This window comes from Typha latifolia, chromosome 1 (genome assembly GCF_019914945.1).
Source record: "Typha latifolia isolate L0001 chromosome 1, TyphaL0001v2, whole genome shotgun sequence".
Taxonomy (NCBI): domain Eukaryota; kingdom Viridiplantae; phylum Streptophyta; class Magnoliopsida; order Poales; family Typhaceae; genus Typha; species Typha latifolia.
Genome location: NC_133086.1, coordinates 7298979 through 7326676, shown reverse-complemented (window position 1 = coordinate 7326676; position 27698 = coordinate 7298979). Strand labels below are relative to the sequence as shown.

General features: G+C 37.0%; 4 protein-coding genes across 13 annotated transcripts; 3 read left to right on the top strand and 1 right to left on the bottom strand.

The window, feature by feature from the left end:
* The first annotated feature begins 413 nt into the window (after positions 1-413).
* Positions 414-9492, top strand: LOC140780695 (probable galacturonosyltransferase 7). Of its 2 annotated transcripts, none has more exons than XM_073126404.1 (9): positions 414-764; positions 980-1008; positions 1101-1160; positions 2091-2190; positions 3686-3741; positions 3978-4264; positions 6866-7223; positions 7321-7863; positions 8725-9492. In XM_073126404.1, the coding sequence occupies exons 1-9, from the start codon at positions 644-646 to the stop codon at positions 9004-9006; spliced, it is 1836 nt and encodes a 611-aa protein (XP_072982505.1). In that variant the 5' UTR covers positions 414-643; the 3' UTR covers positions 9007-9492. The 2 variants fall into 2 exon arrangements, with proteins under 2 accessions (XP_072982505.1, XP_072982506.1); XM_073126405.1 differs by having other exon boundaries at positions 420-764; positions 1113-1160.
* A 1290-nt stretch (positions 9493-10782) lies between these two features.
* Positions 10783-19170, top strand: LOC140785813 (rhamnogalacturonan I rhamnosyltransferase 1-like). 6 transcript variants are annotated; one of them, XM_073133854.1, is made up of 8 exons: positions 10784-11245; positions 16614-16681; positions 16832-16920; positions 17002-17155; positions 17240-17529; positions 17621-17825; positions 17902-18059; positions 18448-19170. In XM_073133854.1, the coding sequence occupies exons 1-8, from the start codon at positions 10957-10959 to the stop codon at positions 18707-18709; spliced, it is 1515 nt and encodes a 504-aa protein (XP_072989955.1). In that variant the 5' UTR covers positions 10784-10956; the 3' UTR covers positions 18710-19170. The 6 variants fall into 6 exon arrangements, with proteins under 6 accessions (XP_072989946.1, XP_072989955.1, XP_072989965.1 ...); XM_073133864.1 differs by adding an exon at positions 11718-11811 and having other exon boundaries at positions 10787-11245; positions 16832-17155; XM_073133874.1 differs by adding an exon at positions 11718-11783 and having other exon boundaries at positions 10788-11245; positions 16832-17155.
* A 70-nt stretch (positions 19171-19240) lies between these two features.
* Positions 19241-24352, bottom strand: LOC140785795 (pentatricopeptide repeat-containing protein At5g57250, mitochondrial). Of its 4 annotated transcripts, none has more exons than XM_073133833.1 (4): positions 21675-24352; positions 20902-21600; positions 19802-19955; positions 19241-19717 (listed from the first exon to the last, which is right to left on the bottom strand). In XM_073133833.1, exons 1-2 carry the CDS (start codon positions 24285-24287, stop codon positions 21517-21519), a joined length of 2697 nt encoding a protein of 898 aa, XP_072989934.1. In that variant the 5' UTR covers positions 24288-24352; the 3' UTR covers positions 19241-19717; positions 19802-19955; positions 20902-21516. The 4 variants fall into 4 exon arrangements, with proteins under 4 accessions (XP_072989934.1, XP_072989925.1, XP_072989915.1 ...); XM_073133824.1 differs by adding an exon at positions 20100-20295 and having other exon boundaries at positions 20902-24346; XM_073133814.1 differs by adding an exon at positions 20214-20295 and having other exon boundaries at positions 20902-24346.
* A 1846-nt stretch (positions 24353-26198) lies between these two features.
* LOC140785772 (NAC domain-containing protein 67-like) lies at positions 26199-27678 on the top strand. The gene is made up of 3 exons (XM_073133771.1): positions 26199-26483; positions 26640-26944; positions 27050-27678. The coding sequence occupies exons 1-3, from the start codon at positions 26207-26209 to the stop codon at positions 27569-27571; spliced, it is 1104 nt and encodes a 367-aa protein (XP_072989872.1). The 5' UTR covers positions 26199-26206; the 3' UTR covers positions 27572-27678.
* Positions 27679-27698: the final 20 nt, after the last annotated feature.

The window sequence follows — 27698 nt, the reverse complement described above, 5'->3', positions numbered from 1 at the left end:
TTTATCATTTAGCACCCTTTATTACTTCCTTATTGTAGGTGGATACACGTGCACTTTCACTACTACTAAAATTTTATTTTGGCTTCATGTTATGTACCAAATTATAAATTTTTAGAAAACACTCTTGAGTTCTTTAAAATAAGTTTTTTTTTGAATATGAGGCTCGAAGCATAAATAGTAAAAAGATAGGTGTGAATCTGCAAAATATAAAAAGTGCAGGGCGTCATTATAATGTTAATCTCTTTTTTTTTCCCCTACTTTTCCATATCTCAACAAAAATAACAAACTAATCTCGCTCACTCCTCATTAAGTAGTTGGATAAATCTAATTATTAACTAACAAATCAACAATTATTAGCCGGTGTTGTTTGGAAGATCCGATAAACATCACTTTGTTCCGTTCTTCTCGCCTTCACTACTGCTCTCTCGCTCTCTCTCTCTCTCTCTCTCTTGATTCTTCGAGATCACAAATAGTAACGAACAAAAAAGCCGACCGAATCCAAACTCGAAAGCAGAAGCAATTCCCCGAATTTGTGCACAGAAGAAGATTTTGATTGCAGAATGTAATCTACGTGAATGGCCAATTTGGTGTATAGGAGAAGGTAGGCGGAGGAAGAGGAGGAGGAGGAGGAGGAGGGAGAGAGATGAAAGCTACGCTGCAGCAGGCGAAGAGGAGGTGGAGGGGTCCCGCCTTGGCGGTGCTTGCGCTCGTCGTCTGCTCGCTTCTCGTCCCTGTCGCATTCCTCTTCGGTCGGTTCCCTGCAGGTGCGTTATCTTTAAAATCTTGTTTTGATCCCTAGGGGTTTTCTCCGATCCGAGATGGATTCGACTCAGAAATCACGGTTTGGTTGCCATTGTAATATGTTTCCGACGGATCTCGGATCAAGAGATCTCTGTGATTGTTCTGATGGTCTAAGGAAATAGTCTGTTATTCTTATAATGGATTAGGTGGGTGATGCTATTTGTGATTATTTATGCAGGGTATGTGACCGATGAACGATTGCAGCAGGTAAGGATATTTTGACGTGAAGTGCTAATGGATTGGTTGCCTTTTTTTTTTGGGGTCCTATGGTGCTATTTGGTAATGAGTGGATTTCTAAGCTTGATCTGCAGGAGATTAGATTCCATTCTTTTGGTCAAGGTGGCCGAGATTTGCCAGAGGTTAGTTTCGCATTATTTATTTTTTGAGTAGTCATAGGATGTTGGTGTAAAAGGTAGTGAAATATGCAATTATTGTCTTTGCTTCATGTCACAGGAAAATAAATAAATTAGGCCATCTTTGCCAACGGTTCCATATTGTCATTTGAGTTGTTAACCGCATTGGAAGCCTTATATTTGATTCTTTGCCATAGACTGCAGAATTCTCTTAGATATGTTAATTTGGATAGAATAAAAGGAGTTTTTTTTTTTAATTTTTTTATTTATGATCATGCTTGTTGTAAGTCGAGCTGCTTTGTATTATCAACTCATGAATGATCATGGGCTAAGTGCTTCATTACCTTTCAATTTTAGAGGTGCTATTTTTTATGGAAATCCAGAATGGTAGGTTATGGAACTCTATGCTCAAAGTCAATAGTGTGATATATATTCAAAGCACATCAGTACAATGTTGCTTATAAGCATTCTTTCTATTGTCTTTCATATTGGAAGTAATCAACATGGTGATAGACTGAAAGATTCTACTTGATTCAGGTAGGTATGTTGTTCAAAATATATTAACATCTCAAGAGAGTAGTGTCCATGTCTGTTATGCTATCACAATGGAGCAACATTCTCAGTTTGTGTCATTTACTTATTTTATTGAAGGTGCTCTTTACACTTTTGGAGAGCAATTGCTGGGATTTTTTTTAAGCTCTTCACAGTTTAGCATATCTTACTAATGATTGTAACAATCATTTTATTTAATGCTACTACCAGTTTTTGCTTCATTTTAACTTTTCTTATAGGAATTATACTTATTTAATTTTTACGGATTTATGGATGGTGTTTCTTTTTTGCTACGGTTGGTATTTAGTTGGATGAAATATTTTGATTTTAATAATTTATCCAGTGACTATTCTGATTTAGATATCTTCACGTTCTGCTTCTCAGGATGTTGAGGAAGAGAAAGCACTCGAAGATAACGTAAACTTGCATACGAAGACCAATAATGACTCTGCCAATCGTGTGATATCTAACTCAACACAAAAAGGTATCCTGCATTGATACTTCAATATATGATTTGCGTAGTTAGAGCATATTTAATGATAGCACATATTAGGCTTTAACCTGTTTTGAGTAGGGACTGGGAACAAGCTAATAATCAGTTACTGTAGATAAAAGTAGAAAAGGAGAGAGGTTTTAAAAAGTAAGAACAATTAAATTGAATTGCAAAATCCTAGCAATGTCTTGTTCTCATTTCTATTAGCAAGTAAATAGTAAGAAGACCCACAATGACTCTGCCATTGGTGTGATACCTTACTCAATATGAAAAGGTACAATTGATACTTTAATATATGATTTGAGCAAGCTTTCTACTGATTTCGATCCCACCCCGAACCCTATGAAAGGGAAAGGGAGAGAGAAGGGGGAGTTGGAGAGGGAGAGGGTTTGAGTGAGATTTTTTCTTTGGGTGAGAGTGAGAGATTAGAGATGGCAGAGAGATAGGGAGGAGATGAGAGAGAGAGAGAGAGAGAGAGAGAGAGAGAGAGAGAGAGAGAGAGAGAGAGAGAGAGAGAGAGAGAGTTAGTGAGAGAAAGGAAAAGAAATGGATTTTTTATTTGTGTGAGAGAGAGGGAAGAGAGAGAGAGAGAGAGTGAGCGGGAGAAAGGGAGAGAGAGATAAAGATTGAGAAAATAATATTTTTTTAGTTTTTAGACTTCATGTGTGAATAAATTATACTTTATATCTTTCTTCATTTAATTTTTAGATTTTTATGTATATTAAAAATACATGCTACTATGAATGGTCTGATACATATTGTTTTTTAAGGCAGTCGATTCCAATCTCGATACTCGGAACATTGGATTTGAGTATTATCCTATTAGGGCTTTATAAAAGGTAGTAAGTACTTGGCTTTGATCTGGTTTGAGAAGGGGCTAGGGACAAACTAATAACCATTTACCTACTTACCTGTAGATTGAAATAGAAAAGGAGCATTCTGAGAAAGCAAGAAAAGTTAAAATGAACTGCAGAAACTTAGCAATGTCTTGTTCTTATTTCTCTTATTGGTGTAAGGCTGCAAAATTTGTTAGATATTAGTCTTTAATTTTTCATGTGTTTATGTGCTAATACGAATTAAACTCTTTTTTTTTTTTACATAAAAGAGTCACAATATTAAATAAGATTGTGGTATGTGGTGTATTCATTCCATAAGACCAAGTAGGAATTTGGAGGAGCTTATGATGAACTTCCTTACCAGCTTTGGTAGTGGTTCTAAAATATAAGGGAAAATATATAAAATGTTTAACCTGTCCAACATCACTTACAGGTCTTTTTGGTGCAAATCTACTTTTGCTTTTCATGTCTGATCTCATGACCTGGCCACATACTGGTCATGGGAAAAATGTAACAATGTGAGCCTATTTTGGGAATCAACCTAGTAATCTACCTTCTATTGACTGTTTCTTTTACTCTCTTCACATTTCATTTCCCTCAATTCGAATATTTCAAATACTTACTGTTGTGCTTTCTTCCGTTAAATGCAGTTGTTCCTACGCCACATACCACTATACCAAAAGCACCTCTAGCTTTGAGTATGCGAGTAAGACTTCCTCTCATATTAGCAAATGCAAAAAGGAAATTACTAGATATGGTTTGAGCTGATGATTTCAATTTATTAAATACTTTAGTGATTCATATATTTGTTATGTTACATTTTAGCTAATTAAGTTGGCAACTTGATATTTTAGTTGACTTTTTTGTATGTTTCATAATTTCTTCATTTTCATATTCTATGATTATATTGTTCATGCATTCTACATTGTCCTGTATGGCAAGAATGACAAGAAGAAGAAGAAAGCCAAAGGTTTGAATGATGATGAGACTGAAGAATCCTGCCAAGTTGAATTTGGGAGCTACTGCCTCTGGTCCATTGAAAACAAAGAAGAAATGAAGGATTTAGTTGTTAAAAAACTAAAAGATCAGCTATTTCAGGCTAGAGCTTACTATCCAAGCATCACGAAGCTTCGTGGGGAGGAGACATTATCTCGTCTATTGAAGCAGAATATTCAGGAGCATGAACGAATGCTTAGTGAGGCCATTATAGATGCTGATCTTCCACCTCTGTAAGTATTAAATTCTACTTTCTGTTCTGCAGTTCTGTTGATTTATGTCCTTATGCTCTCCATGAAGACTTGATATGCACGATAACAGTACTGCTGGATGGTACAATCCTGAGGAGCAAGGACCTGAATTAAGAGATCACTCAAAAACTGTATAGTCATTACTTAATTTTTGAAAGTTCACAAGCTCCTATTAATAAGAAGTCAGATAATGTCAAGGATTCATATTGTCAAGGATTCATATTTTCTTCAATTTGTGTAATTGCTGTGAACAGATGAAATTAACAAAAGCCAAGACATATCTTTAACTTCTAGATTAAATCACATATCAAGGCAACTATAGGCTATTGTCTCAATTTATTGATCCGATTTTGAAATCCAACATATTCTAGTTCGAGGGTAGCAGAATAGTCTAGCCCCCTAGTACTTATGAGGTGAAATGGTATGCTTCATATATTAAAATGTTTAAAGGAGCTGTAATATATCCGACATGTATGCAGGTGAAATTTGCAAATTTAGTCTTTATCTTTGCTTCCATCTGAGCCTACCCATAACTAAGGATCATACAAATCATGCCATGGATATCCGTAGTTAAGACACCGTTTCAGGATATAATCTTAGGTTTGCTGTTACACATGAGAATTACGAGTGGAGGATGATGTGATACAGATAGGGGTGAAAATGAGTTGGATAATATTTGATTTGACCTTGTTCCATAATTGAAAAGCATATGATATTATGATATGAGTTGTAAATTTCTTATCCGACCCAGATTCAAATGCAGATAGGAATTTGAAATTTTTTTTGAATTTGGATCTGGATACAAATTTATAAACTTCACTGAGATATGGATTCCTATACAGATTCGGATTCAAATATTCGGATATTTGGTCATCCACAAATATATAACTTCAATCCACTAGTATTAATAGATTCTTAAACTTCCTAGCTCTCTTAACTTGTTTGGCTATAATTTGTTAGCCCTTTCATCTTCCATAATATATGTCCCATTGTTAAATATGGATGTAGGATACATTTTCAAATTTCCATTTATCTATAAATATACTAGTGAATTTTATTATATTGCATATCCTTAAACTCCGGATATGTTTAGCTTTAGATTCACCCATTTATAAATTTATCTATATTTCATCTTTATTTGCACTTTTATTTGTTTAAGGTCCGATAGGTATCCAATTTGTATAAAATCTGTTTAAAATCTGGTTCGTATCCAAATCCATTTAAGATCCGGTCCGTATTCAATTTGTATTAGTATCCGTTTAAGATCCGATCCATATCTAAAGCAAAGAACTAAATCCTAATGTGGGTTGACCGCTATTTGATTCATATCCGATCCTTTTTCTTCCCTAGAATACAAATCTTTATTGTCAAGAAAGTTTCTCGAACCCATTGATCTTATCATTCTCATTGTGAGTTTGGATGCAATAATAACATAATTTCTCTGGCAGGTACATGGATGTTTCTTGGATTTGTGAAGATCAATTTTGGATTGAGCTTTTCTTGTTTGGAGACTATTTTCTTGTTTAATATTATTTTAATATAATTTTTGTAGCACTTCTAAACTATTTACCTGCTTAGGTTTTCTCTCTACTTATCATTTTCCATCTCATTATCTTCCTCATCTCTCCTATTCCCGTTCCCATTCCCCTTCATTTCTCTTCTTTTTCTTTGCTCTATCCCATCCAATCAAAAACATCTATTCTCTCCCACCCCACCCCACCTCTCCCCCCTCTCCAAAATCACATCTAAGTATCTCCCCTCTTAAACCACATCTAAGTATCTCACCATAGGAGGAATCATCGTGCAAGAGAGCGGAGGAGAAATGGCAGCGCTAGCTGGGGAAGGTAGGGTCTGGCTCGACAGTGCATTGGAGGAGGAGGGTGGTGGAATGGGAAAGGGAAGGATGAGAGCAGAGGTAGAGAGTTAGGATGAGGTTGAGAGAAGAGTTGGTTTTGATTGGACGATGGAGAGGGGAAAAAAGAGTAGAGGAGAGATAAGAGAGAGGTGGAGAAGATAATGACATGGTGAAAATGAATGAGATGTCAAATGACAAGGAGAGAGAAACCTAGATTCATTAATAGTTTTAAAATTCTACTAATTTAAAATTTTTTGTATTAAAATAATATTAAAGGGGTCGTGTTTGGATCTTCTTAGTTTTCCTTGAGATAGTGTTTTAATGATCAAAGATCAATAATCTAGGGATAGACTCTTCAATACTTCTGTGGATAATGATAGAAATACCTCCATTATCAAGTGGGAACTTATACTTCTTATTCTATAATTGATTGGTCTTTTGTCATGCTAAAATTGTGGTCTGGCATTTAACGAAGTGTACAACAGATTGTTGAAGACTGAAAATGCTTCTGAATAATATGCTCCTATTTATTTGGACAAAATTAAGACATGAAAATGTATTATGTAGGTTACAAACATTCTGCAATTTGTTTCTCTCAGCTGTGGATGAACTTGCAATTCATTGCTTTATATCTTGTATCTTCTGAATATCTGGAAGGGCTTTTGGGCTTTCCATTATGCTTTAAATTGCCTATATGGGATGATGATGACATTCTTATTTACTTCTAGTATTGGAAAGAAGATTAAAACAATGGATCAAACAATTGCAAGGGCCAAGTCGCACACTGCAGATTGCAATAATGTTGACAAGAAACTCAGGCAGATACTTGATCTTACAGAGGATGAAGCTCACTTTCATATGAAGCAAAGTGCTTTCCTCTACAATCTTGGTGTTCAGACAATGCCCAAAAGTCTCCATTGTTTGTCTATGAGGTTGACAGTGGAGTACTTTAAATCTCCGCCAGTGGACTTAGAGCACTTGAATGTTCATAAATTTGATATCCCAAAATACAGGCACTATATCGTATTCTCTAGAAATGTTCTTGCAGCTTCTGTTGTCATCAACTCAACTGTGATGAGTTCTGAGGTAGTGTAGGTAGTACATTAGTACATTGATGTTTAGCCATTAAAATATGTCATGCTTTATTGGCATTGATTACTATTTTTTTCAATTTTTTTTACAGGTAACAGGAAATATGGTTTTTCATCTGCTAACAGATTCACAGAATTATTATGCCATGAAATTCTGGTTTGCAAGAAATTCTTATATGGAAGCAGCTGTTCAAGTCATAAACTATGACGAACATAGTCTCGAGAACTTGCGTGATGTGGGCCTTCAGCAACTCTATTTGTCTGAGGAGTTCCGTGTTTCCATTCGTAACATTGATCAACCCGCTGCAAGGATGAGTACAGAATACTTGTCAATTTTCAGTCACTCGCATTTTCTTCTTCCAGAAATATTCAAGAAGTTGAAGAAGGTGATCATATTGGATGATGATGTGGTCATCCAGCATGACCTTTCTTCATTATGGAACCTTGATTTGGGAGAAAAGGTAAATGGTGCTGTTAATTTTTGTCGCGTGAGATTTGGTCAGCTAAAAAGATACTTGAGGGAGAACAGCTATGATGATTATTCTTGTTCCTGGATGTCTGGCTTGAATATAGTGGATTTGGAGAAGTGGAGAGAGCTTAATGTTACAGGGAAGTATCTGCAGATCCTCCAACAGGTCAGTATAAATCGTTAGGAGACGTTATAGTGAGCCTACATTCTTAGGTTTATATCAGCAAAACTGGAATCTGCACTGTGTGTTTATTTATTTATCTTAATAATCACTTCTTTACATCATTCAGATATTGAAAAAGATAGCAATCTTAAACAACTGGTGTTGCTTATATCCAAGATAGTTGGTAATAAAAGTGTTGTTCTTTCTATTTGAGTTATGATACAGTCCTATTAAATGATATTGTCGTATAACTATTTGAGATTCCTCAGCATCCTTTAATTTTTGTACTTGTTTGTCATTTGAACTATATGATTCTAGGATCCAACCTGAAAATAATTTCTAAATTTTCCTTTAAGTGAAGGCAACTAGAATAGTATTGTCTGTCTTTTTGTAGGTATTAGATAGTGATACTGATTATGAACAAATGTCATTCTCTTGCTTCCTGTGCCTTTTTGTCTTGAAAAACTGGTCGACACCTCATTTCATTCGAGTGCTGACTTTCTCTCCATTTCCAGAAAAAAAAGGCTTTTTGTGTTCTGTCCTTCACTCCAGGATGAGTTTTTTTTAAAATTAATATTAGGCTCCCCCCAGCGGGGGACAAAGAGAGGCATTTAGATTCTTTCATATATCAAAGTAAATATTCTTTTACTTCGGAGGAGATAAGAGAACATGTAATTCATATACAATCCTTTAACATATAGAATTTTCATGCTAAACTATAAATCATCCTAAACTATAAATGCATTAAATATAGCTGGAATTTGTTTATTTTTATAAAGTATGGAATATTTGTTGAAAAAAATACTATAAATGACATTTTTAATTTTGGCTCTAAAGTTCGTGCTGTATTTGCTGATATTACAGTTCCAAAGTAGGAAGGGGGCGTCCTTGCAAGCTGCAGCACTGCCCATAAGCTTACTGGCCTTTCAAGATCTCATTTATCCCTTGAATGACACATGGAGTTTATCAGGGCTTGGCTATGATTATGATATCAGTGAGGATGCTATAAGCAGTGCTATATCGTTGCATTATAATGGCAACATGAAACCTTGGCTTGAATTAGGTATACCAGATCACAAGAAGTACTGGAAGAAATTTCTTACGCAAGAAGAGCGGTTTCTGGATGAGTGCAATGTACATTTATAGCTAAGGATAGTGTAAGGTTAGGCAATTTGACAAGTCCTACTGGATTGTTAAGTCTATCGGCTAAAATACATTTTGCCTGTGCCGGATGGATGACTGTAGCTACCCAAAGGGAAGCTATGTCATATGGCATACGTATGGAGGTCAGTACAGCACAAGGCCAAGAGGTAGCTGTAGGAACAATTTAATCCGAGAAGAATAGAAGATCCAGAAGAACTTGTTTACTGGACTTGAAGAGCATCTTGAATCTGCAGTTCTTAGATGTTGATAGTTTCTTGTAAAATCAAGGATATCCAGTAGCTATCAATCTCCGCACAGGTGCTTCTATGCAATGTGGGTTTGATCTTATCATTCATTTTGCACCATAATTGGATCATTTATATATTAGCATGGCACATATGGTGTTAGGCTGTCATTTTGAGTTGTTTTTTTTTTTCTACTGTATTTTTAGCCCTTATTGTTTAATTATTAATAATAAGGGTTTATTCAGATTTTGTTAAGATTTGTTAAATTCTTTGATTTCAACTATTGCACATTGATTGTTGAATGAAACTTTGATTGCAAAACACTTCATGCGATTGAACTATTGTTCAGGGATTTCTTTCCCCCACTACCTGATTTTGCACTTGTAATTAGTGGGCATAAACTAGCAGAGAGCAGTCATCTTGCATTATTATGGAAGACTTGCTGAGCTTCCTTTGCAACTAAAAAATATAGTAGGAGTAGTTTATATTTTTTTGTATTCAAGCGGAATCAATTCTAGAATAGATATTATTTTTTGTTATTCTTAAAATGAGAATTTTATTTTAGAAATAATTATTTTTATATTCACTTATATTTTAGAATAAAAATATAACAGTTAATTTTGATGTGATATAAAGTGAATGAAAAGATGAAAAAAAAATAGTGTAAATAATGTTCTTTTAACCGAAACCATAAAGTGGCATACAGTATAGTGTAAGAAAAAAGTAGACCTTTTTTTCATACTAAGTTTGGAGGATGGACTACCTGAGTAAATAATTTTGAAAGTAAACTCTTTTGATCTGGTCAACAACTCTCAATATACTTGGAAGAAACTTTTAAGATTGCATTGCGAAAAGTGTTTGTATTACAAAATAGAGTTCTATCAAAGGTCGTATGTGGAGATAAGTAATGTTAATCCAAGGGTCTTATTGTAAAAGTAGCCTAAAAAACTAATGCTAAATTTTTGCATAAATATTTTTCGTCTTTCAAGTTAAATAAATGTATGTCTAAACCTACCAAACCCAGCCAGCCCAATCCGCCGTCAGTTTCATCGCAAATCCTACGAGAACTGCCAACGACGCATTGAGGTTGTGCCACGTGTCTGTATACATGGCATGACTTTTGGCGCCATTCCAGTCGGAGGAAATGTCGCACGAGATTGGAGTATATCATATTTGTACTCTTCTTCTTGCTTGCCACCTGTCCCACTCCCCTCCGTCTCTCTCCCCTCTTCCACGCTGTCAAAGCGAAAGTGGGAAAAAAAAAATTTGGATTGGATTCGATTTTGATAAGAAATTAATATTGAAAATTGAAAGTTATCTGTTGTAAAATTAATTGTTTATCACCTACCTTTTGGTATATTTTCGTTGTTAATATAATAACACATGTAATAATAATAATTTTTAATAAAAGGGAAATTTTCGTTGATTGGTCACTGCGGTTGGTGAAATAAAGATTTAGAATTAATAAAGGAAAAATAAAATATTAAAAAAAAAAAGCCTCCTAATTCCCTCCAGGCTACTCAGTCTATCGGCGGGCGGATTGTCCCCTTCGTAGTTCGTACTCCGCTTTCTGACATCGCTAACTTCTCTTTATAGTCTATTCTTTGCAATTGGAAAGAGGGAGGTCCCTTTTACCATTTCCCCCTCTCGTTGATCTCGAATTATTTCCGGCTTCTCTTTGGAACTACGCGACCGCCGCCGAGAGGCGATGGCGGACGAGGCGAGGTCTCGGAAGCTCTTGCCGCGGCGCCGCCTGCGCCGCTGGATCTTGCGGGTGGGGACTAGCGCGCTGATCTGGACGGTGGTGATGCAGCTGACGTCGATTGCCGGCGTCTGGCAGACACGCCTCCCCAACTCGTGGCCCGCCGCGTCCTGCTTCGACCGCCGCGGACGCCTCGTAAACAACGCCACCGCCGACGCAAGCAACCTCTCCGTCCTCGGCGAGGACGGCGCTCTTCGCGGGGCCCACTCGACGCCGCCCGTGCTGCTCCCAAGGAGTCGGTTCTCTCTCTCTCTCTCTCTCTCTCTCTCTCTCTCTCTCTCTCTCTCTCTCTCTCCTTGATTTTTTGTGATGGGTTGGATCTTGCGTGGTAATAATGTTGGATTTTAAGTCGAATGTGGTTGGGCTTGTGTTCTAATTACTGATATTTGTTGCGGTGGATCGATGCGTGGGGGATGGGGGAAGGGATGTCGGTGACCGTTAGGTTCATGTATCAAGATTGGGTCTTTCTTCTCGCACGATGTTCTTGATTTGACTAAGTTGGGTGATCGCGTGATACATGTGGAGTAGGTTCGCTCTTTCCAGATTTTGTTGAGCTGGGAAGAGGAAAGCTTCGATCTTTTTGTCGAATGTCGTTCTGTTTGTGGTCTGCTTTAGCTTCTCCGTTGCTAGGATTAGGAATATTTTATGAGATTTGTGATTTAGGGTTTGGTAACTGTTCGCTTTGTGATCTTGGATGTTGCTTGCAGTGGTGGATCGATGCGTGGGGAATGGGAAATGATGTGGGCGAATGCATTCATACCTCTCTGTCTCTCGTACTCTCCTTCCTTGGTTATTGTGATGGTTGGATCTTTTACTGGTTCTGTTGAAGTGGGCATTGAAATCTATGGTTTTCATGTACTACCCTTATGTGTTGATAGGGGTTGGAATTAGGGATAAGGATTAGGTTTTATGGTCTGGTTATTGTTTATTTTATGATCTGTTGCTTCTAGTGGTGGATCAATGCACCAGGAGTGGGTAATGTCGTGGGTGAATATATTCACATATTAAGCTTGGATTTTGGGAATCTTTGGCCTTCGTTTAATGATGATGTTGGTCCTTGTTTTGTGATGCTTAGCTTCTTTTGGTCGAGTATTATGAATGGCATATTTAAGGGGTGTGTTCATGAATTGGATAGATTCTTTTGTAGGATGGGGGATTATAATGGGTGACAGTATAGGTTCGAATTTCTTGGCTTAAGAAAGGATGCGTTTATTTGGTGCTACATATATCATGTTAATGCGTGCCTCTTTCAATTTCTATATACACAGCTGTATGATTGTTGCCCTACTGTCATCATAATTTTATCTCAACATCTACTTGCCTTTGGATGTGTGGCATGTAAAATCAGCTCTAGTGATGCCCTAGAATTTGATGCTAAGAAGTCTTAGATGGTATAATAGTTGAACTATTGTATAACCCAGAAGAAGCTGCTACTTTCTATGCCAAAGAAAACACCGACAATGTTAATATAATGCTAAAAGGCTTCCAAATTTCATGGATTGACTGCAGCGAAGAGGCTTCCATGCAATGCTTGGTTATTGACTTATTGAGTCTCTTGACTATCAATGTGGAGGCACATGGCTGTTGATGGATCAGAAGATTAATGAATTTCCATGATACTACCAAGAAAACTATCATTTAGAGCCATTATCGCCAATCACTTTGACCATATGATTGATAAAGCTTTGTTGAATAAGGAGAGACCAATAGTTAAGAGATTTTTCACATTAAGCCTCTTTCTATCCAGAAGAAGTAAAAATTGATGGTAGAGTATGACAATGATGACATTATGGCATGACTTCTCAGCATATAAACAAGCTAAAGGTGGAAATGACATGACTTCTATCGTATCATCTGTTCAATATTCCAATAAGCTTAGTTTTAATTGATTTTTTTTGTTATCTATATAGGGATTAGATAAGGAACCATATATATATATATATGTATATAGAAAATCTTTATATAGGTCAAAATATGAGTTGAGGGCTACTAGGAAACGTTGATCCCCACCACCTTGACATTATTCTTGTATGTCATTGCATTTTTTGTTATATCATTATATGGTGCATCAAGCAGAAAAATGAAGTTTGTTATTTTGATGCATGCATTTCCTGATTATCCTGTTTACAGTTTTCTGCTTTTAGTCAGCATAATACAAAAGCCTATATGAATATGATGTGTGGGAGAAGATTCTATTGGGTCCATTTCATTCAGATCTGCTTTCTTTTGTAGATTCTCTAGTAATGGAAGTGTGAAACAACTCGCAATGTATTTATTTTGTTGAATATTTTCTCCAGTAAAATACAAGTTATTTTATCACATCATTTGTATCCTGAGCTTCATCTGAATAGTGAAGATGAAGAAAAAAGAAGAATAGAACATTAAGATAGTTATTAGTTATTAGTTATTAGAGGGCTATGATTGTAAATTCTCCTATTTTTGGCTCTTTGAGCCCCAAGCAAGAAGTGAAGACTTAAGACAGTGATATACCTCCGGCGTGCTGTAAATTGTGGGGTTGAATAGGCTACTTATTCAAAAAGGTGAATCCAATAAATTCAGTGTTGCCAGTGGTAGTAGGAATATCTCATATTCAGTGCTACAAGTTTGATTGAGGTTCTGAAAGTGTTCCCCTTATAAGTTTCTTACAAAGTCAATCTACAGCAAGATGTAGGAAGATTGAAACTGAGAACCTTATGATATTTGTTTTGGTTTCTCGTATTGCCTTATGATAAGTTTGTCAAAACTTTAGTTCCTTTTACCAGCAAAGAAAATTCTAGAGCTATACTTTTATAGTTAAAAAGATTTTGTTGCAAGATCTTATGGTTTCAGATAGTTGCTGACCAAAGTTTATCGCTCTATATTCAGGACATGGCTGGAATACGCGAAATATTGTTTCACTTAATGTTATCTGAATAAAATCAATATTAAATCTTCTCTCTTTCCATTGTGTCTATTCAATGATCCTCCAATGCCTTCTTTCTTTAGCTTCTACATCTCTCTTGTTATTTATTATTATTATTATTATTATTATTATTATTTTTGTTATTATAATACTACTGCTACTAGTACTAGTAATAATAATAATAATAATAATAATAATAATAATAATAATATTATTATTATTATTATTATTATTATTATATTATTATTATTATTATTATTATCATCATCATCATCATCTAGTAACATCTTTCTCCCATCTTTTGCTATTTTTGACTTTTCTCCCTTACAATTTGCCATTTCGATGATTGGAATGCTTCAAGGAGGTGAGAACTTGTCTTTCTGCTAACAGGATCTATTGAACTCATAACTAATCTGCTAAACTCCAGAAGGTGGAAAACAATCTATTCTTTTCTTTCCTCCAACAGTATTTGTCTTGTTTAAACATACTTAGATTCTCTCTAAAACTCGCTAACTTGGCAACCTTCTCTTTATAATCTAGCTAAGTGTTGTATCTACCTGAATAGCATCTTCGTCATTATTTCACTTACTTTTCTTGCAATTTGTATAGATTGTATTGTGAATCTTGTGACCGTAGAAAACACATTAGCTAGGATTCCTCTTTACTTTTTAAACACCTTCCCAAATGATGCTTTTGCTTAGAGGTGCTAGGGGAGCAGGATTATACAATAAAGCATTTATAGGATTGTTTGTTAATGATTTGATTGCTAAGAAATCTAATTAGTTTATTATCTAGATTTAGCATATTTGAGCAAAAATATTATGTCACACATTTCTTGAGAATATTTTCCAGAAAACATATAGTTAGTCTGTTAGATAATCTTTAAACATAGGTGTAACGATCACCTTTCTAACCCCATAATCTCTGCGAGTCCAAATCTGAAGACGGAATTAGATTTTGACTCACGAACAGAAAATTAGAGTTACCGCAGATCTCCAAAATTAAGATGTAACTAGATCAAATGATTAGATAGTAGATTACTTTTGAGATTGAGATACATTTGGGATGGGGACCGAATCTATCGAGATGGATCGAAGAAAGGGGAGGTCGAAGAGGCATGGTGGTGATCGGCCTAGGGTTGTGGAGATGACAAAGAGGGAAGTCGAGATAGTCAGTAGAAAAGGGATAGAGAAGAAGTAGAGTCGTTCTTTAGCATCAAGGGGGTTTGACTAGACGAAGAGGAAGATAGCAATGAATATCCTAGATAGTGGTTAGGGTTTTAAAGCTTAGATGTAGTCAAATAAGGAGGAAGGAGACGATCTTGCAAATTAACTTCAATAATCCAAGATAATTAACCAGGTGCACACGACATTTATTTATAGGTGGTTCCCTGACTCGATTAGACTTAGCAATAGGATAGAACATTCTCTAGTCCTATTGCCCAACATACAAAAATAATAAATAAAACACCTAGACTAGAGTTCCTCTTTTGGGAGTTTGAAAATGCATTCGAATGCCTATTTAATATTCTGCTTTCGGGAATTTACGTTTCGAAAACCTGAAGGGTCGTTCGAACACTCAATCCCAAAATTGGTTCTTTCAACTATTGGAACCTTTATTTCTTCTGCAAATAAACTATTAGCTAACTTTTACAATAGGATTGTTTTAAATTGACCATATATAGGCACGTATCAAATTCGTCACTGAGCTGACGAAGGTGGATTCTTAGAAAACAAACCAATAGCAGCTAAAGCAGGTTGTGGAAAGAAAAACCAATGGTATTAGCTTTGGCTGTTTGTCTAATTTGGATAATAGGATCTTCCTTGACTACCACATTTTTGTTATTGAGCCTGTAATTAGAACTCCATTGTTAGTTTGTATGTTATCTATGGATGTCTTTTACTCTTCAAAAGGATTATTAGATGAGCCGATAGACTAGGTGAGTTGGATGACATGTGGCCTACCTTCTCCAATTACAGTTTACAGGGCCCAACAGGTCAGCCACATCAACTGCAGCCAGCAGGACCAGCAGTAGCGACATCACTGGAGTTTCCACATCCAGCGCCTTTTGCAATTCCATTATAAATTCCAGCTTACATCTTTGAGAGGACTTGAACTTGGGAACTTGGTTTCCACAACCAAAGCCGTAACAACCGGGGTGTGCATTTGTCGGCATCTATAGGAGGGTTCTAACAGTATAAGAAGGGCACTATGCGGGACTCTTCAACGGTACTTAGAGGAAACCAATATTATGGATGACCATGCCACGTAAACCAATTCTCTCCCTCTCTCTCTCTCTCTCATGGTTGCATGCATGCCGGGTGCAGTAGATGGCAAATAATCCCAGTAAATCTTCTTTTATTCGTTTTCTTCTTCTATCTTTACTTTAAGATCTGTTACATGATGTCATCTGCTTGAGTTCTAATTCAAAGGGGGGATAGTTGCATAAGAATTATGGAATACAGAATTACCATAATATTGGCATTAAGTATGACAAAATAAATAGTCTTCTCACCATTCTATTCTTGTTATTTGGTTTATCTTGATGTTCATTGTTTTCTCATTTTTCCTCTCAGGCATTTTGATTAGCCATGGTAGCAAATTTTCTTGCTCTATAGCCATTCCTGTTGGATATTGCTCATAGAGCATTTAGCAGTTGACCTTGCATATTGATATAGTGAGGTTTTTTAATCTTGTACAGGAGTTTACAGAAGCAATGGTTATCTTCAGGTGTCATGCAATGGGGGCCTGAATCAAATGCGAGCAGCGGTATGTAAATTTTATCATAATATACTTCCAGTTGATTCTTTCTGAGGTCACCTTTTGCTACAAGACATGGTGACTAAGTAATATGCTAATGTTGGACTATATGTTGGTTTGCTAATTTCTAGTTCATATCAAAATGATGGATCCTTGCAGATTTGTGATATGGTTACTGTTGCACGCTATCTTAATTTGACCTTAGTAATTCCTGAACTTGATAAAACATCTTTCTGGGCTGATCCAAGGTTTGGACTTCTGCTTGCTTGCTCTATGTTGTATTACTATTTTAGTTGCTGCTGTCTTGATGCAGTTGGTAAATTTTGCAGTGATTTTGGGGATATCTTTAATGTAAATTACTTCATAAATTCATTGAGAGATGAAGTGAAAATTGTCAAAAGGCTTCCTCAGAAATTCAGTAAGAAAATTCCATTCTCGATGCCTCCAGTCAGTTGGTCTAGTGAAAAATATTACTTAAAACAGGTACAAGAGTTTGTCTCAAATTATGGGTAGTTCTTTTTGTTTTGTCTAAAAAAGGATGTGATTTTGGATACTGATTTCTTTCAGATCTTACCTCTTGTAAGGAAGCACAAAGTACTCCACTTCAATAAAACAGATGCCCGTCTTGCAAACAATGGTCTCCCCAATAAGCTTCAAAAGCTTCGTTGTCGTATTAACTATGAGGCAATAAGATTTACTCCACAGATCGAGGCCCTAGGCAACAAGCTTATATCAGTCCTTCAAAGAAGTGGATTCTTTGTTGTCCTCCACTTGCGATATGAGATGGATATGTTATCTTTTTCTGGTTGTACACATGGATGTTCTGAAGGCGAAATTGAGGAACTCACAAGAATGAGGTTTGCTGTTTATTTTATTCTTTAGTGATTGTTTTTCTTATTTGTTTTGGCCTAATACTTAGTAATCTTGGGTCATTTTTTTAACCTTCAGATATGCATTTCCATGGTGGAAAGAGAAGGAAATTGATTCTGAAATGAGAAGGCTGGAAGGACTATGTCCGCTTACACCTGAGGAAATTACATTGGTGCTCAAAGCACTAGGATTCAGAAGGGACACTCTAATATACATTGCCTCTGGTGAAATATATGGTGGTGAAAGAAGGCTGGCAATGCTGAGGGCAGCATATCCTAAAATAGTAAGCAGTATTTCTTTTCTCCTGAATCTTCATATAAGATGTTCCCCTGATACTTTTTCTTTCCTTCTAAATATAGGTAAGAAAGGAGATGCTTCTATCTCCTGATGAATTGAGGCCATTCCAGAACCATTCAACCCAGATGGCAGCATTGGATTATCTGGTTTCTGTTTCAAGTGATGTTTTCATTCCCAGTTATGATGGGAATATGGCAAAACTTGTTGAAGGACACCGCAGGTTTGCCTCCAAATTTGGGATGTTGCTTCATTTATTGGTTAGCATTAATCACTAATCAAATATCGCAGCACACACAAAAACATGCTTTCAGGAGCCCCATCATCCTGTCAAAATCAATGAATAGCTTCTTCAGAAAAATTCATACTTGCATAACCAAAGAATGTGTATTTGATCCTGTAGTTTGATAGAGACAGACATTATGAATCAAGCAAATTGGGAGAACTATCTACTAGACTGTTTCCAATTTACCCAAATATCATAAAGAATATAAAATTTTCTCTTGGTTTATGAATTTTTTTTTGAATATTCTGGTTGGACAAAATTAATCCTTGCATGGGGTTTCATGGTTTTAAAATATGCTGATAGGCCTTTCTCTTGGTCTATGTAGGTACACAGGCTTTCGTAAGACCATCCTGTTGGATAGGAGAGAATTGGTGAAGGTTTTGGATCTTCTTCACGATGGTAAACTATCGTGGGATGAGTTCTCAATTGCCGTTAAAGAGGTACACAAGAATCGCATGGGCCAGCCTACAAGAAGGAAAGTTCTTCCTGGACGGCCTAAGGAAGAGGATTATTTTTATGCCAATCCTCAAGAATGCCTTGGCCCTCCAAGGAATACGAGAACTGAATCAAGATACTCTGATATATAAAAATTGCTCACTTTCTTCTAACCACAATGTACTTCAAAATATGAGGTGACCTGCAGCTAGTTGTACAGCTGACCAAGTTCTTTTCCCAACTCTGGTTTGAAGAGCAACTGTGGTACAGAAATGCACTTTGGAGTCTACTCTGGATTAGAAAACAGGAGGAAGGCTGTGATAATTGGGTTGCCCCTTCATAGCTTAGGTTGTGCAGATTGAAGCTTGTCAGGCATCCCAAAAAGTGATATCAGCCCGCGTCCCTTGGTGTCCTTAGCTGCATTTTTGATGACTTCTTTGTCATTTTTTATAGATTAGTTCTTTTGATTCTTCAATTGTTTTTTTTTTTTCTTCTTTGTTTCATTGATCAGCGCTGTAATAATGAACACGATCATCTCTTAGGATTGTATCCCATTTCTTTTACGAAACATTGGCAAGTTGAAATTCATACAAATCACCTCCAGCTGCAACAATAGTAACTGTTCAAATGTAGCTTGAGCTGCATCAATTTTCAAGCTATATTAATTTTGGTAACATACCAAATTAACTGGTAAATTGTAAGCTTTTCTTCCCATTATTTGTGCAAATTCTCAGAGTTGATACATTTTTGATAGCAGGGCATTTGGAGCACTCTTTCTAATCCGTTTTACAATCAGAGAACTGTTGATACTGCAGTTCATTAACACTTGCTGTTACAAAAATAAGTAGAAATAAAAATTGATTAAAGATAATTCTTAGTTGCCTATCAGAGCTGTTAGTATGCCTCTCTGCTTCTATAGACTGGAATGATTAGTTACATATTAATAAAAGATTGATACAATTCTGCTTATGAGAAGAGCTTATTTGTTCAGTGAAGATACTTATCAGCAGACTCAGCTGTAACTTTTAATGCACCATATCCTTCAGCGTCTCATCCTCTGCAGATGCCTCACCACAAACAATCCCAAACATGGGGCAAGATCATCAGCGAGGGAGCTCCATGCTCGCTGCCTGCTCAGGATTATTTCTTCCAGCAAGCACCTAGGCAAGCAATACAGTTTACTAAGAACTCTACACAAAGTACAAACACTTGAGCACAAGTCTAAAAAGGACATAGACAGTCACCTGCATGATTAAATCAGGAACAGCCATGACTTCATTTCCTGGTGTATGCCATACAATCGCAGGAACTGCACTATGTGAAGATCTGGACGTGCATGAGTTGTTGCTACCCTATAGTTCTCGGCAGCAGAGATCCATCCATGGTGATCAAAGATTGCTGCAAGGCAATGATATATAGAATAAATTTTACATAACAGGAATATAGCATTTGAAGAAACTTCAAGATGGATGAATCCAAAAAAACAGAATTGTGGTCTTTATTAATAAAAGTTACATTCATCAGTCTTTGGGAATGATTCACCTCAAAAGATATTACTGAAGAACTGAAAACCTCACGATAAATGCATAAATATGTCTAAGACAGAGCATCATAGTGCATAGATGTTTGAAGAGGGCAAGATCACACAGTCTTTACCCCATTTTCGAATGAGGCTGTCTCGGTGACTCAAACCATGCATCCATCCCCATTTTGCAGAGCAGATACAATAGATACATATCTAAATACAAAAGGTGAAAGGGTCATATGAAAGGTAGTGAGATAAGCTGGATACAACATTGAATACAAAGTATATCAGCTCCACTTTGTTACAATTTTAAAAGAAAGCATTCAAAATAAATAAATAAATAAGGGCAAGAAGTGACTCCCTCAATAACTTGTTTGATTTTATGTTTGTATATTGCTATATTGACAAAAATCCCTATGCCAAAGAAGGAGAAAAAGACTGACCAATATGTCTACTGTGTAGAATGAGAACATTAAGAATGATAATGTATGTGGAGTTTATTTTGTCACATAATAGGCAGCTATCCTACGTAAAACAGGGCTTACCTAATGGCTAATGTGTGTATCAACAATCTGAAGAAGACCTTCAGTTAGATGCTCCAACTCTGAATAAAGATGGTATATTTATGTTGAATCTATACGAGTACCCTCAAGTGTACTTCCAAGATCCCTTGGACTTCATTTGTGTGCATCAAATTATAAGAGAAGAAAGGGAATAAAGGATACCTCTAGATAAAATTCAAACTATCTGGAGGAGGTATATCTTATCATAGCAAACAAGTGAATTAAAAACTCATATGAGTGGAAAACAATAACATACCTCTGGATCAATTAGCTAGAGTTTGTACAGAACCAAAGAACAAATTCCCAGAAGCTCTGGAAGCCCAAATTAACATCTTATCCTGAATTTAGAAGCATTGTTTTGACTGCACTATTAGCTTTCTGCAGTTCCCCTTTTGAACAGAGTGCTGCAATGACAGGATAATATATATCAAAGTCATCATACAGTGATTTCCCTATCAGATTCTCATCGCCCTCCATGACACTGTGATCGTCCATGGGTGGACAACCATTTACATAACTTACATCTCTCTGTCCAGTATTGAGATTTGACCTGTCATAGAAATTTCTAGTAGCTTCAAATGCCACCGGATATGAACCTCCTTGTCCAGGACCTTTTCTTGCAGTATCAATATCTAAAACTCCGATCTTCTGCAAGTTCTTGAGTCGTATAACTCTATTATCACTGGTATAATGCAATGAAGAGATAGACATGGATCTGATTTCACTTAGGATAACTATGATTTCACGAATTCTGCCTTGCTCACATGCAAGTAATAGAAGACTATCTAGTGACTCAGCATGAATTTCATCTCCAGCTTTATTTATTAAATTCACTATTTCTGTACATTGAAACATCTCCCTTAGGATACCCCTAGCTTCTTCCATCCTTCCTTTTGCATAGAATCCTTTTATGAGGTTCATGAAACCTAGGAAGTCTGGGACAATTTCTCTCCTCCTGTAGTCATCAAAGAAACTTGAGGCACCTTCAATGTCACCCCTCAAACAATAACCGCTAATAATAGCACTTACTGTAAAAGCATCCGGCAGAAGACAATTTTCCTCCAAGTCATTAAGAAGCTTCAATGCATCTTCAACTAATCCAAAGTTGCAATATCCACTTATCATCAAATTGTAAACACGTGTATTAGGGGCGATGCCCCTAATGGGCATACTCTCAAATAATTCATTAGCATCCTGCAGGAATCCCTCTCTACACAAAGCTCCTATAAGAGTGGCATATGTGATTACTGTTGGAAGCACATTATTGCATTCTAAGGAATCGAATAACCTAAATGCCTCAAACAGACACCCCTGCCGGCACAAACCATTAAGCACTGAATTATGGATTACAATGTTTGGATAAATCCCCTTCCTTTTCATGCTTGCACAAAGATCTAATGCTTTTTTGACATACCCCTCTTTGCAAAGCTCATCCACCACCATGGAGTAAGCAGCTAAATCCACAGCCAAGCCTTTTTCCTCCGATTCCTTCAGAAAGTTATATGCATCATGAAATTTGCCGTCTTTCCTGAGAGCATCAACAGCTGTTCGGAGAACAGTGACAGAAATATTCTGATTGCCCATGTCATTAGAAAACTGGAGAGCCTTTTCAACATTCTTCTTGCAAAGATAACGAGACAATAAATTAATCATTCTAGGTTCAAAAATGCCATGAAACTTAATGCAATCACTCACTAAAAGTCGAGCAACCTGTTCACTTGTATTACGGAGAAGACATTTTAGGAGTACATTACTAGTTTTACTTGTAACAGCAAAGCCTCTCCTTCTGACTAACATGTACAAATCCAATGCAGCTGTACAACAATCCTTTGTGCTTAAGAAAGCAACAGCTTCATTGCATATCAAAGAAAGTACTTCAGGATCTGATATTTCCATCCTGTGGATGAACTGCAAGACCCCCTCTCCAGCATGCTCTTTAAAGTGAGCAGCAATCAATTTCCTGTAAGTAATCGAATCAGGAAATATTTTCTTATCAATAATATCCAGGAACACTTCAACAGCCATATCTAACATTCCTTCTTTACATAATGTTTTGATAACACAATTATGACAGACAGCACTGGAGGATGAACAAGCTATTCTATACTCATTAAACAACTCCAATGCCTTGTCAGTTCTTCCTAGTTTAAAATGTCCATCTATCATTGTGTAGTATGTGATAGAATTAGCTACTAAACCCATCTCAGGCATTTTATTAAACAGGCCACACGCATCATCCACCATGCCCACCATTAGCAAAGCCTTGATAAGCACATTACACATGACAACGTCCGTGGAGATGGCATCATTCTCAAATCTCTGCTTTACGGCCATCATGCCTTGCACATCCTTTTCCTTCATATAACCATGTAACAATGTACTATATGTGAAATTATCAGCAACAAGGCTTTCAGAGATTTCATCTCCCTTTCGTGTCTTTCCTGCTTTACACAAACCATTTATCACTGCATTGTATATCACAGTTCCCCCTTTAATCCCTTTGTTCTCCATTTCCTCGAGCAAAGAGAAAGCCCTGTCCAAATCTCCCTTTTTGCACAAACAGTCAATCAAAATTGAATAAACATATTCATCTACCACCATTCCTGATTCTTCCATTTTCTTAAACATACAAAATGCCTCGTCCAATTTGTTTCTCTTGCAGAAACCACCAATTATTGCTGTATAAGTAATTAAATTAGGTCTAATGTTTCGCTTCTCCATCTCATCCAGAAACCCAATTACTTTTTCTACAATCCCTTCCTTACATAACCCATCAATTATATTAGTATAACAAACCACATCCACGACTGTGCCTCTATCCGCCATTAACTGATGCTTCCTGAGACCCTCCATCAGAAGTCCCTCTCTCAAATACCCAGAAATCCAGCTGCTGTAGAGAACAGCATCCAAAACTATTCCTTTCTCCTCCATCTTCCGAACCAAATCACAGGCCTCCTCAATTCTACCTTCTCTACCAAACGCATCAACTGCAGCTGTATTCGTTATCAAATTTGGTGAAAACCCACTAAGCTTTTTTACTCTCTCATAAAAGCGCAAACTGAGATCCGGCCTCCCAATCTTCGAAAACCCAGAAACTATCGAACTGCAGACAAAATTATCAATTTGGTATCCATTTTTTCTATCAATCATTATCTCGAATACCTCCAGTGCACTGTCCATCTTACCCCGAGAGATAAAGGTCGAAACCAACGTGCGAAAAGTATTGGCGGACGGAACTACACCACGGTTCCTCGTGAGTTCTTGCAGCAACTTGAGCGCTCTATCAGGGTCTCCTTCCAAGACGCAAACTTTGTGAATTAGAGAGTTCCACAGGCGGTTCTGGGGAAGAAAACCAAATCTTCCGGCGTCGGAGATGAACCGCTCGGCTTCTTCTAACCGGCGGGTTTTGAGGATTGTGTGGGAGATCAAGGAACGAGTTTTGGAGTCGATCACGATGGAGTTTGAAGTGATTTGGGAGAAGAGATAGAGAACCAATTCAAGCTTTTGGGCTCTTAGGAGGGACGACAGGAATTGGTTGAGGTCTTTGATGGAGGGGTTTAAGCCTCTCTTGATGAGACAAGAAGGCAAGACCATGCTTGTGATCGAGAGTGAAGTTATTTCCAGGGATAGGAAATTATACATATACAGCCATACAGGTGTTTGTGGTTATGCCTGAATGAGAGCGGACCTGACACACGGCCAACTTTTGGACAGGGTCAATCTTAGCCTGCTTTTTTCTCAGACGGGCATAGGCCAAGTGTGGAAGGGCGGGTCACATTTGATTACCCTTTCGTGGCAAACCCACCCACTCGAGGTTCAATTCTTACTTATACCGAGTTTGTTCTCAAAGTTTACATGAGAATTTGCAAGGATTTCGATTGCGTTGGTCCTGCGATTCATTTTCAAGCCTAAGGCTTATAATATCTTTACAAACATTCTATCTAAAGTGTTAATTTGCAGGTACGTAATTTTTCCCTTCCAGATATTATATACACATGCACTAATATATTTCTCGCATTATCTTCAACATTTTTAAGCTAAATTAGAATTATCATCATCATCATCATCATCATCATCATCATCATCATCAGCATGACGACGAGAATTATATTCCTGATCCACATCCGTGACAAAAGAAAAATATATCAAAAAGTAAAGAAAAAAAAGAGAGAGAGAGAAAAAGAATGACACGCGAATTAGTTAGCTGATAATAACGTAATTTTCAAGTAAACAAAGAAGTATATAAGTGGAGATTGAGATGAGATGACCACTTAATTGCCCTAAGCTTCATCGCATTCACACCCACGTATGCGGTGCATGTCATTGTTGATAGCATCCCTTCCATTGATAGTATACAGAGACTTTACTACGGAAACTTGTCACAGTATCCAAGCTCATGACAAGCACTTGCTCTAAATTTTAGTGACCAATTAATTATCTACAAGTATATATTAACAAGTAGTTATCTTGGACCACTTAAGGACCTCTCCAACCTCTCCAGTTTAGCCACGTAGTAATCACTTGAAGATTCTTTTTTATGATTAACTTCGTTGTCGACCATGGCCACGTGTACCACACGACTCGATCTTAAGACGAAATTGACCATAACTTTCTACTAATGAGACGTAGTATCTTAAACCAATTCGCGTGCTCAATTGGATTAGTTCGAATTAAACTAGTGATCGTAATGGGATACGTGCGTGGAAAATTTCTCTTTCATTTGGACGACTAACTTGATTTTATAGTGTATACTCTATATTTATTATTATATTAGGCCGTTTGCTTTTAATGCCTCGAAAATATTATATATTTGTTTTTTTTAATGAACAGTTACCATATAAATGAGTTAAATTATCTATAATGGCTTTAATATTGAATAGAATTTTAAGGTTAAAATTAGGGTATTTTAGCTATTTTGTATTTTTATTAATCAAATATTTACTATTTTATTAGGTGCAAATTAATGAGATTTTTTTTAAAAAAAAAGCAAGAGTTTAATGATAAATATTTATTACCTGAGTGTGTTAGTAATAAATTTCCCTACCTTTTTTTTTTTGAAAAAAATAGTTGTATGACACCGGTTGGGTTGTAACGGATCACTACAACATAGGTTGTAGATGATCCTTGGATCATTGTGGACGGCTAGGATGTGATCTAGATGTGTCCACGAGATATATATATGGTATCTTCTTCATGATCAAGGAGGTCGTGGGATGGTGATTGTTAGCTTAGCCAACGGCTTGAGATGGTTGATAACTCAATAGTATGGTTGATTTGGAGAAGCAGTTCGACAGAATAAACATCGGGTCTTAATTTCAAGTTTAAATTAGGTAGAGCTTAGTAAAATTTAGGTGCCTCCTTATTTAGATCGGTTCTGCTATTTGTTCAGCCCGATTTTAGACTCGTGAATGATTAAAAAAACAAAAAACGTGTTGCATAGCCAGAGTATTATTCAGTACAAAACGACGTCATGGTTGACTTTGCCATGCCATTCGTGGAGAAGGACGTTACCACGAACTCCATATGTTAACCCCTAATATGCCCTCAGTACAAAACCCTTAATGACGTTCCTGTCCTTAGACTTCCTCCCATTAAACACCAAACCTCTCTTAACCATCAAAACCCAACCCCATCCCTCCTCTCCCAAAAACTTTCATCTCTTCTTTTCTTCTGATACCATGTCAAGTCCCCCGTCACTTCCTCCGGGCTTTAGATTCCACCCGACCGACGAGGAGCTCATCCTCCACTACCTTAGGAACCAGGCGGCTTCAAAACCCTGCTTGGTTGCCGTCATCGCCGAGGTTGACATCTACAAGCATGATCCATGGGACCTCCCTGGTTAGTATCATGTCTGCTCTTACGTACAACTACATATATTGAGATTTTAAATGGTTGTTTGGTGACTTATGATGTTCTTATATATATATATATATATATATATATATATATATATATATATATTTTTTTTTTTTTTAATTATTTTTTTTTTCTCAGCCAAAGCGACGTTTGGCGATAGAGAGTGGTACTTCTTTAGCCCTAGGGATCGAAAATACCCTAACGGAGTCCGGCCGAACCGGGCGGCGGCGTCCGGGTACTGGAAGGCGACGGGGACCGATAAGCCGATCTATGAGAGCAGAGGGAATGAGAACATTGGAGTTAAGAAGGCCTTAGTGTTCTACAAGGGGAGGCCACCAAAGGGGAAGAAGACTAACTGGATCATGCATGAGTATAGACTTGCTAATCCTCAAGCAAGAAATACGTACAAGCCCGTGACATTTAGAGACTCCTCCTCTATGAGGGTAAGCAAATTAATTAATCGCTGTCTGAGAAACATTACTTGTTTCTTTAGTAGGACTTTGTTATGACGTTTACCGGCAATGATCGATGCGTTTGCTTTCATGCAGTTGGATGATTGGGTCCTCTGCAGAATCTACAAGAAGAGTAGCCATCAGGATGAAGATGTCGACGATGACTTGTCCTCGGAAGGGCGTAAATCTTCGCCGATCTCTGAGTTTCTCGACTACTCGCTGCTGCCAAATTTAGTACTTGATAATCTACCAGAATTGCCAGGACATGGAAATGGAGATGGAGATGGAGATGGATCATCTTTTGCTCATCCAAGTTTGAATCAACTGATGATGATCAGTAACGGCAGCAATAGCAACTCAGTGCAGCAGGTGAAACAAGAAGAGTGCTCTTTTGCTGCAGTAGCTGATCACATGTCTATAAAACGCCAGAGAGATCATGCTGAGAGTCGCTTGGTGGAAGAGGAGATGAATGGCTTATTACATCCTCCTCCCAAGAGGCAGAATGGTTCTTGCACTGATCATCAGAGCTTGGATGGTTTTCAACACAGTTTGCTTAACCAATCTTTCTCCAGTCAGATTCAGCAGTTACTACTGAATTCTAACTTCGGAATAAACTGATTTAGAAATTAGACTTGTAGAAAGGTAAAGAAAAAAAGGAAAATATTTATTGGGAAAGAATACACGCACAAGTTCATTTGCTTAATTATGAGATGGGCCATGAACAATTTCTCTTCTCTCTCTCTCT